General features: G+C 36.4%; 1 protein-coding gene across 1 annotated transcript in view; it reads right to left on the reverse strand.

Moving 5' to 3' along the window:
* The window catches only part of ppp1r16b (protein phosphatase 1, regulatory subunit 16B), an 81,877-nt gene that overhangs the window by 17,897 nt on the left and 51,781 nt on the right, over positions 1-12,199 (reverse strand). Inside the window, exon 3 of the mRNA XM_058632614.1 lies at positions 2,936-3,006. Coding sequence (XP_058488597.1) covers positions 2,936-3,006 — 71 coding nt within the window. The remainder of the gene's footprint in view (positions 1-2,935; positions 3,007-12,199) is intronic.

Genomic DNA, 12,199 nt, shown 5'->3' on the forward strand with positions numbered 1-12,199 from the left:
CAAACCTGGAAATGATGATGTTCTTGATTGTCTCGTTTAGTCCACAAAACAAAATGATTCACTTCAATGATTTCTTTGTTATATGGAGCAAAGAAATGAAGAAAATATTCACATTTAAGAAATCTTGTTTTAATCATGAAAAATGCTTCAAATCAAAATAGTTGACGATTCATTTAGTAATAGATCAATAATCGATTAATCAAGTAATTGTTTCAGCTCTAGTGTTTATGCCTAAACTAGACCATAACCACAATTCAAATCTTATACCCTTAACATAACCAGCCCCTTCAGAAATGAGGTTTTATTTGCTGGTCCTGACAAGGTCAGTGTCCACATGAGGCAACACACAACCTTTGTTATTGAGCAACAATGATACAGACAATCATACACCTGTATCAGGACCATGAGCTATCAGGGTCCTTTCATGACGCAGTGACTTCTTCTCGAAGGTTGACATATTATATACTGAAGTAAGCATAGGTGTGAGTTTGTCAGCGTGTGTGTATGTGTGTGTGTGTGTTTGTGCGGCACAGACTATGTCCCTGCAAGCCACTTATTGATTAATGTCTCACTTCAGTGAGGTGAAACCAATCCTAGATAGGTATGACATCTCATTTAGAGGAAGATCAACACTACTTTTCCTTCATCTATCTTCTCCTCTACCTCATGGTATTTGTTAAATTGCAGCAAAAGTAAAAAAAAAAAAAAAGATCCTAAAGAGGTAACAAATACAAACTCACACAAATGAAACCAACACACACACGCACACACACAATCAAGACTGAAAGGTCAATTTGGCCTCTGTGCAGCCGCTGGCCCACAGCGTTAAAAACAGCAGCCACAAAGGTGGTGACTGATGGACAATCTTTCTTCTTCCTGTGCTCATTTCTCTGCCTCACAGCATGAGCCTGAACATTAGGTTCCGAGCAGCCGAGAGTGAAAGAGAGATGAGAGAGGAATATTACAACTGTACAGAGAGGGAGAGACAGATGAGACACTAGGAGGCAAGAAGGATGAGTAGTTAACAAAGAGGTCCAGTGTGTAACATTTAGCATAAATCCAATATACTACCAATACACTATATAATAATAATCGCTTTAAAATAACAATTGTGTGAGTTTTTTTTAGAGAAAAATAGCCTTTCATGTATGTACTTTAGGACAAGAGCTCTGTTTTATAGAGGCCACCATCTCGCTCCACAGAGTACAGCAGTGAGATCGAAATTGCATTTTTTAAAGCGGAAGCTTATTATGCAAACGAGGAAGAACAGCTCTGCTAACATAAATCCAATACATAAACTTACAAGGGCAAAGAAGGAAGATGCAGAGGAAGAGGGAGAGTGGACAGAGCTGCTAAAGAATGTTTACATCCTTTCTGGTACACAAAGGACACCATAGTTCTTTGATACGCATGGGAAATGGAGGGATGAGTGGAGGAACCCTCCGTTTCCATCTCTTTGGGAGACAACGAAAACAGACGGACAGACTTTTATGTCAGATCAAACTGTGACTCTGTGTTGTGTCTTAGATTGTTTTAACATTTCCAGTTTGTAGAGACGCTGTCCAGAACTCAGTGTGACAGAAGAAGACAAGAGTTTACACTTAATTAAGGATTGCTCATCTTTTCATCAGCTTCTCCCGCCTCTAATCACTGCACCGTCTTCACGGACGTCCTGCTGCTTGAGAAACCATTATCTAAAAATCAAATATCCCTCTCCACTGGAGTCTTTTGTTTTAAAGCGGAGGAAAGAAACAACTTCTCAAATCAAAGGCTTGTTGATTCAGACGCACACAATTATCTGCACTGACAGCTGAGCCGTGGATGAGGTGGAAGCTTTGATTGTCACAGCAGTATTGGCTCTAATTAACGGAATAAAAATTGGCCTAATTTAATTAATTCATTTCTGACATTAAAATGGACTAATTTCCCAAATACTGAACTAACTTCCTCTCTATTAAACTATTCTAATGGAAACTTGTAAGATGAAAAACTAAGCCCTTAAAATCTTAAAGACGTTGTACTGCTCAGCAATGACCAAGAGTCATAACCAGAAGCTCTGCAGTATTTGAGTTTTCAAAATGACACACAATTAACACCATTTAAAGGGCAGGTCAGGCACTAGAGCTGAAACAATTAATAAATTAATCGATTACTAAATTGATCGACAACTATTTTGATAATCAATGAATCGGTTAAAAGCTTTTTCCATGATTAAAACAAGATTTCCGATTGTTTAAGCTTCTTAAATGTGTAATATAATCTGTGGGGAACGATGAGATGAGGTCCTGTGGACGCCAAACTCAAATTTGTGTTCCTGCTACAATAAACATTTTAACTAAAATACATAATTTGACTAAAATATACTCAAAATTTAATATATGTAGATTGTGCAGTGATGACCTCTGCTGAATCATAGGTTAAACTAAAAGTAAAAAAAAAAATTCTAATCTATTGCTCATTTAACCACATTTTCATAGAAAAAGACAATAATGTGAGTTATTTCAACTATTTTGATAATCAAGTATTTGTTTTTTTTATAATTAAAACAAGCTTTCTGATTGTTCAACTTCTTAAAAGTGAATTGTTTTTGGTTTCAAATCATTAAAACTGAAACATTGTGGACAAAACAAGACATTGGAGGACATCATCATTTCCATTTGGCAAACAAATCAACATTTTCTGGACCAAACTCTAAACAAACACTAAATTGATTGACTGATTATGAAAAGAGTCGTTATACCAACTTCTGCACCGTCCTAAATGGAATATTTCAGGATCTGTGTTTCTATTCAGGTGTTTTATGCACAGATTTAAAATACATATTAAAACCGGTTTGCTGGAAGTGAACCTAATATACAAGGTAATCACTGTAGTGGAACCACATGTCTTGCCACATTTGTTTGATGGGACTTAAGACAGAGTGGGACAGTCTTACCTGATGCAGGGCAGTGAGGCCGTCTTCATTGCAGAGGTCTGGACTCACATTGTTCCTCAGCAGGTAACGGACTGTTGAGAAGAGGTGAAGAAGAAAATGTGAAGACTTGCATAACTTAAGGCAATCATTTAAAAATAATATGTAAATGAACGTTTGACTCTTTTGGCTTCTGCAAAGGAAACCAGATTTAAAGTTTTGCACACCTCATATCAAGAAAATAAATAAATAAAACAAAACTGGTGGGTGAAAAATGAAGCATTTTCACATTTTCATTTTTGCTGTTCCCACACATGTTTACTTATGATGCAGCTTTTTAGGTATAATCAACATTTCAGAGAGAACGAGATGTTCTGGCTGCTCCAAAACAGAACAGATGCGGGACAAAGGCATTATGACATTCTCTAATACCTCTGTCTCTAATACCTCTTAACCACTCACACAGCTTCCAGCTGAAATCAGGTTAGTGCTTCAGCTAACCAGGGACCAATCGATCCGTGTGATCCACTAATCAATCACGCAGCTATTACTGAGGATGATGATGATGCTCCTTCCCTCTCAAATTATAAAGCTTGCCAGGATTAAGTTTTACCAACCAATCTATGAAATGTGAGTGAATGGTGGGGTAAGCAGAGGAAGGGAGGCTTAGTGATAAAGAATGACTCAATCATACTTAGGATTACACTAGTTGTGTGTCTCATGGTCCAAACAGATAAACCCTAATTCAGAATACAGCCGTGCTCGCAGTCTGCACACTGGACAGCTGCCTGATTGCTAAAACTGCTAAATCTACTGGCAGGAAGTGGCTGTGCCGCACATGCATCATTATCGCCTGTGTTTGGCCAACACAGAGCATATGGAAGTATCACGTTATGACGGTGAGAACTGTGATAGATGAGAGAGAGAGATCTGGGATGATAATAATCACATTTGTCCATCAGGGAGACAAAAAAAAAAGGTCACTTAAATGTCACAGAATGGGGAACACAGATACAGACCAGTCCTCTATGTTTACGCAGCTGGATACATGATACAGAGCAATACAGACACACAAGATAAAATTAGGTTATTGTACAAGAACCTCAAATTCTGAGTTGTTTGCAGTGAAAGATGACCTTCCATCTTACCTAGTAATTAACTTCAGTGATATATTAGATTTAGAGATTAAAAAACACACATGATTTAATGATATTTTGCTAAAATGATAAGGATAAGGATGTTTTTCAGACCTGAGCAGCACCTGTAGTCTTTTTTCTTAGATGGAAAAAGGTGCTGGAAAAGCACAGTGATATAGTAGCTTGCAGAGGTGGAAGTAATGAGTTACATTAACTCACGTCACTGTAATTGAGTAGGTTTTTTGTGTACTTGTACTTTATAAAGTAATTTTTTAAATGTGTTATTTTACTTTTACTCAAGTATGTATTTTTTGGAAGTACTGAAACTGAACCTTGCTACATTTTAAATCACACCCATTACTGAGTAAAAAGAAAAAAAAATGTTGGCCTGAATTTAAGAAACAATAAATTGAATTCACGCACCGGAAACAGGTGAATTTATGCTAATTAAGGCGAGAAAGTGAGTGAGTGAGAAAGTTAAAGTGTGTGACCTTTGACCCATTTTGACTGATACATTATGTGTTTACATGTTTTATTTTGTCAGCACTTTAATTTGTAAAGTAATTAAACACAATTCTTGTGAGATTTGTGTCTCCTTGTCATTTGTGCACGACACAAGAAAGAACCCCAACAAGCTACTTTTTCACTTTAACTTGAGTACATTTTTGGACCCGTACTGTTTTATTGTGTTGACTGTGTATTAAGATTGACATTTTTCTCTTGATATATTTGTGTTTAGCAAACAAATCATTTGATGACATGACCCTGTGCAGCAGACCTTATCAACATGATCAGCAGATGAATCAATAATGAAAGAACACATCGGCAAAGCACAACCTTCTGTGTGAATCAAAATAAAAATATGAAGGGGTGCTGGCGCATGTGAATGAATCCACCGTCGTAATCTTTTCACTGTATTATTCATTTGTATGGCTCTTTGAAATCACCACACGCAGCTGTAGGCACCTTCTCTTTGAGTCAGTCGGTTATAGAGAGCAGGAGCAGAGCCTCCCTCGTATTTTGGCAGACATTTCTACAAAGTAAAGAACACTTTGAGCTCCCTGGGGAGTTTCTGTGATATGAATTGCCTTTTTATGAGACAGTTAAAAAAAGGAAGGATGGGGTAATGTTAGAAAGACGGGTCATTAAAACACACAAGGACAATGTTTCCTTTGAGTAAGGGTTACATGGAGGTGCATTACTGACAACTTAGAATGTATTTCCCACTTCCAAAACAACTTAGAAATCAAAACAAATCTTAGGTTGTCACAGGTTTGATGCATCAGGAGTTACACGAAGTACAACTTCAACTTTGAATCCTGAAACTAAATTACGTGACTCTCTGGTCCTGGTGTGGAAAGAATGACTAAATATGTGCCGTGTGCTGTAAGCTTGAACAAAACTGTATTTAAATATGACTAAAACCAATACAGAGGGCAGCAGTTTCATGGTAATGTAAAAAAAAAAGGGTGAATTAGGGGAATTGTGGTGAATCTGCATGAACACAGCACTAAAACACTTCCCTGTCAGTGTACACTTCCTCTGCTGCAAAACCCTGCAATTAATCTCTTTAAGACACACTGCAGTCAGAGCAGGTGTGTGTGAGTGCCTCAGTATACTAGTTAGAAATGTTTGTCTACTACACACGTTGTGTGTTTTCCCCACTGAAAAAAAGAGGGCAACAGCAGTCAAGGGATGGAAATCCTACATTTGACATTATCAGCAGGAAAACCTGTATGAGATTAACAGATGCAGGCAACACAGACACACTCACCACCACCAAATAGCCTGATATTTGATTGTTTTTGTTTTTTAAGCAGCCATGCATCACAATTTCTTTGTTATAGTGTGCGGTAATGTATCCGATGATATGAAGAATAGATAATAATACACAGAGACGTGTCAACACAGCTTTTATATTAACAAAAAAAACATTCACATTATTATAGTTGTGTTCTTAATATTGATGCATGTCTCGATTTGTCTGTCTTTTAATACATATTTTATATTGTCAGTTCCTTTTTTCTTCATATCTGACTGGAATATTGGGTCTGCCATACGGGTAAATTTTGTGTAAAATACTTAATACTTTAAAATATTACCAATTTGTATCTTTTAAAAATAAGGGAACTCGCAGACGAGCTACATTTACAGTCAGTCCATTCGTGTGCTAGAAAATTATTTTCATTTATTTGTTGTGCAAGCTGCAAGCACTGTCAGGACATCAGATATTTTAAGAGATTTTCCACTCATTCAACTAATAAACCAACCAACTATATTGTATTTATTTATTTATTTATTGATTGATTTATTATAATAAGAAAACGTTTTTCTGGCCTGTTCATGCCTGATTAGCAGCTTGTAGAATCAGACAATTAATGAGAACTTGTGCTTAAATATCTGCCACTTTTTCCACCTTTATCTCACTCATTGCAGCATTAGTTTTGTGATTAAGGAAAGTGGGGGGGGATCTTAAAAGAAAGAAAGCTTAAAGGGTGATGCGGGGATAAAATATTGTTATTCAGCACACACACACACACACAGACAGACAGACAGACAGACAGACAGGCAGACAGACAGACGCTAAGATGAAGAGAAATACAGTTGCCGCAAGTGAGACACACCATGAAGGTGATTCCCCTGTGTCTGTACCATCACCCTATGGGACCAGACAAACACACGCACAAGACTAAAGAAACATCTTTAAAAATCAATCTGTTACATCGAGTCACCATGGTGGTTATCTAACACAGCACAACCCAGTAGCTCAGTGGCAGAGAAAGCGTATGCACGTCTTCCTGGGCAGGTCCCATAAATTAGCAGTGAGGGAGGAGATGGAGCTGGACGAGATAAAAAGTTACATTAACAAACAACAGCACAGGAAGAGAAGCCCACCCTTCCTTCCTGTTATCTCAGATCGCCTCGGCAATACTGCGTGTGTATGTGGGTTTGATTGTGTCAGAGATGGAAAAGGAAAAAAAAATCCCAAGTGAATTATCTAATTTTCCTGAATGTTGATTGAAGACACTAACGAGAGCAGTGTCTCTGTGGTTTTCTGTGTCTCCTCTCAATACAACTGCAAACAGGGGCTGGGTGACAACTTCACAACGATAGGAGCAAATATCAATATTTATCGTCTTGCCTCACACTTAATGACAAGTTCACTCATCACCAACTGCTATAAATACCTGGCAACATTTGAATTTTGACTTCAATGCGTCTGCAATCTGCTAAGACTTTAAATGTTTTATTTTATAAATCTTTATTGAGTCCATTTTAACGTTCTGTATCATTTCTTGGTATTGGAACCTCACGGTGTGTAGAACAAGAGTCGTTGATTTTCTTCTACCTTCTGGGCAGAGACAGGTTTAAATTCTACTCTGTCCCTCGTACAATAAATGCATTTAATTCGCACCGAGACTCGACTTGAACAGTGATTTGAACAGAAGATCATATTCTTTTTTTATTCTATTTATTCCTTGTATCCTTGTGGTTGTTTTGTTGCCATTGTGGTTGTATGTTGTGTTATATTGTGCTGCTGCAAATCAGAAGGACAATAACTCTGACGCTGAACTACATCATCTGTTTATACTGCTCGGTCCCCTATAGAAGTAGAAGCCTCACTTGCACTATGTCACTCTCTTCGACGCTGGGAAAGGTGTCACAAATGAAATTGTCCACATCCACAACAACAGAGAGAACAACATTCAGCCAACATTCACGCAAGTACAGGTTTTTTTTTTTTACACAATATATTTATTACAACACAACAGCAGCTCTATGGAGAAGAACCCGTGTCCTTATCGATGCCTTCTTGCACTCGCATCATGTGACATTTATGGGATTTACAATGACTGATACCACCAGATTTGACATTTTTGATCATGACACATCACCCAGTCCTAGCTACAAATAAATTAATTAAAAGTATTTTAATGTTTATTGTACGCGACAAGTACACTTGTCATGTCATGTTTTAAGAGCTTGGCTTGTGCTGCACATAATCACACTGTGATTGAATGAGACTCTTATTAATATATACCTATAACCTTCCACAACAGCTCTGACTAACCAAGATCTTCCAGAGTTCATTTTAGGATTCATCTTCAGACAGTGCCTGGCTCATAAAAGATGATGCATCCTTATATTACAGCATATCACATGCACTAATGCTCAGCTGAGGATGTTCAAATCTTAAGCACTATTTCGGATGGGATTAGTTTTACATGGGTAGGCGGAGTAATGTAAATTTTACCACAGGACATTTGTTATATTAATGGCCAATTCGTACGGGATAAGAAATCTCAGTAAGACTACTACAAGTGGGAGGGGGTGAATGGATACAAGCGCCACTGTCACCTCCTGTCGTCATGTGCGTACTGTGTGTCCTCCTCATATCTCGAGTGCAGACACATATCAACATAACACCGACAAAAGCTAAAAAGGCTACAACTTGAAACTTGATCAGGGAGGAAACGCTGTGTTTCAGAGGCAGTTTGAGTCCATGGTGCATAACTGCACAATTTGGGAAGAGATTTATCAAATAGATAAATGTCCTTCTTTTTGTTCGTCTTATGCCAGAAACACCCAAGATTTTGAAAATCCGTGGAAAACTACTTGTAAACAGAATATGACGGAATATTTACACAAATATTTGCTGCTGGTCAATTCGCACGGGATTAGATTCACCTGGTGCAATTTCTCCAAAGCTTTTTTTTTATCCACATTCAGCACATTCAGACGGGGAATAAAATCACTGAGAAGCTCTGGTAATAATTACTTTACCCCACCTCCTCAAGTAAATCTAATCCCGTATAAATAGGGCTTAAAACTACAGAAATAGTGTGCAACATTTGCATGTGATAGAGGAACTGAACAATACGCCAGAACAGCGTGGCTGTTCTTTAGTCAGGGTTGAGTTGGGATGGATGCTGACTCATAACAATCCCCCTATAGGTTCATATCTCACAGCCACTGAGCAGTGATAAGAGAGGGAAACGGCCAGTGAAGTGAGGATCAAGTAAAGACTGTGATATGAGAGGAGCTGTGTGAAATGCATGAAGCTTCCCAGCGCAGTGTTTGTTTTCCCCTCCAATGATCGCTGCCATGGAAGAAGCCCTTAAATCACACAGACTACCTCAAACATGATGGGACAGGATGAGTTATATAATGTACATGTGCCTTAAATGTCACCATGGTTTATAATCACAGTGGAACAGTGATATACTGGTGTGGGCGCAGCTTCTAATGTGCTGAACTGAGCTATAAAGTCATAGGTACAGAGTGTAACATTTTAAGACCATTCAAATAAAAACTGACAGCACATCATACGCCGAGCTGATAACAGAGAGTAATGTTGTTTAATTAAACGCTCAGTCAAATCTGAATTCTCACATTTAATAAACCTACAGCATCCTTCAGAAGAAGATGGCGTTTCTAGATTAAAAGTCAATTAAAAAACTAAGGGTACATTACTGTGGCGTGTGAAGTCTATATTATTACTAACTCACATGACACAAAGCCGGTGTTTTTCATATTTTTTATGGAAAAATTAATCACAAGAAGATTTTTATGTGGATGAATGGAGAAAATTATCGCTTTTTCCTGCAGATGCCTCCGTTCCCCCAAGTTTTCCAAGTCGTCAGCTGACAAAATTATTGTAAATATCTAACGTTTGTCAGATAGTAAATGTTAGATACTTTCTTTTGTTGGATGTCAACTGGACAACAAAATACAACTAGAAAGATTCCGATCATGCCTGCTTCTTGGGGGGATTGAACCTTTAAAACTTGAAGCTTTGAGACCGGGGGTGTCCAAACTTTTTTTAAAGGGGGCTGGATTTGATAATGTGAAGACGGGGGTCACTTCACACCTTTTTAAAACACTAACTTTTACATACAAATGCAAATGTTTAATTAACATAAGTCGTCTTACTATGCCATTTTTGTCACATTTTGGACGACATACTAAACTATGACATTTTTTTTCACATTTTGGACGACATACTAAACTATGACATTTTTGTCACATTTTGGACGACATACTAAACTATGTCATTTTTGTCACATTTTGGACGACATACTAAACTATGACATTTTGTCAAATTTTGGACGACATACTAAACTATGACATTTTTGTCAGATTTTGGACGACATACTAAACTATGACATTTTTGTCACATTTTGGACGACATACTAAACTATGACATTTTTGTCAAATTTTGGACGACATACTAAACTATGTCATTTTTGTCACATTTTGGACGACATACTAAACTATGACATTTTGGTGACTTTTTGGACGACATACTAAACTATGACATTTTTGTCAAATTTTGGACGACATACTAAACTATGACATTTTTGTCACATTTTGGACGACATACTAAACTATGACATTTTTGTCAAATTTTGGACGACATACTAAACTATGTCATTTTTGTCAAATTTCTGACGACATACTAAACTATGACATTTTTTTTCAAATTTTGGACGACATACTAAACTATGAAATTTTTTTTCAGATTTTGGACGACATACTAAACTATGACATTTTGGTGACTTTTTGGACGACATACTAAACTATGACATTTTGGTGACTTTTTGGACGACATACTAAACTATGACATATTTGTCAAATTTTGGATGACATACTAAACTATGACATTTTGGTGACTTTTTGGACGACATACTAAACTTAAACTATGACATATTTGTTAGATTTTGGACGACATACTAAACTATGACATATTTGTCAGATTTTGGACGACATACTAAACTATGACATATTTGTCAGATTTTTGACGACATACTAAACTATGTAATTTTTGTCAAATTTTGGACGACATTCTAAACTATGTCATTTTTGTCAATTTCTGACGACATACTAAACTATGACATTTTTTTTCAAATTTTGGACGACATACTAAACTATGACATTTTTTTTCAGATTTTGGACGACATACTAAACTATGACATTTTGGTGACTTTTTGGACGACATACTAAACTATGACATTTTGGTGACTTTTTGGACGACATACTAAACTATGACATATTTGTCAGATTTTTGACGACATACTAAACTATGACATTTTTGTCAAATTTTGGACGACATACTAAACTATGGCATTTTTGTCAAATTTTGGACGACATACTAAACTATGTCATTTTTGTCACATTTTGGAAGACATACTAAACTATGACATTTTTGTCACCTTTTGGACGACATACTAAACTATGACATTTTGGTGACTTTTTGGACGACATACTAAACGATGACTTTTGTCACATTTTGGACGACATACTAAACTATGACATTTTGGTGACTTTTTGGACGACATACTAAACTATGACATTTTTGTCAAATTTTGGACGACATACTAAACTATGACAATTTGGTGACTTTTTGGACGACATACTAAACTATGACATATTTGTCAGATTTTTGACGACATACTAAACTATGTCATTTTTGTCACATTTTGGACGACATACTAAACTATGACATTTTTGTCACATTTTGGACGACATACTAAAATAAGACATTTTGGTGACTTTTTGGACGACATACTAAACTATGACTTTTTTTCAAATTTTGGATGACATACTAAACTATGACATTTTGGTGACTTTTTGGATGACATACTAAACTTAAACTATGACATATTTGTTAGATTTTGGACGACATACTAAACTATGACATATTTGTCAGATTTTTGACGACATACTAAACTATGACATTTTTTTCAGATTTTTGACGACATACTAAACTATGTCATTTTTGTCAGATTTTTGACGACATACTAAACTATGTCATTTTTGTCACATTTTGGACGACATACTAAACTATGACATTTTTGTCAAATTTTGGACGACATACTAAACTATGACATTTTTGTGACTTTTTGGACGACATACTAAACTATGACTTTTTTTCAAATTTTGGATGACATACTAAACTATGACATTTTGGTGACTTTTTGGACGACATACTAAACTTAAACTATGTCATTTTTGTCACATTTTGGACGACATACTAAACTATGTCATTTTTGTCACATTTTGGACGACATACTAAAGTATGAAATTTTTTTTCACATTTTGGACAACATACTAAACTATGACATTTTTGTCACATTTTGGACGACATACT

The sequence above is a fragment of the Solea solea genome, chromosome 6, assembly GCF_958295425.1.
Source record: "Solea solea chromosome 6, fSolSol10.1, whole genome shotgun sequence".
NCBI lineage: Eukaryota > Metazoa > Chordata > Actinopteri > Pleuronectiformes > Soleidae > Solea > Solea solea.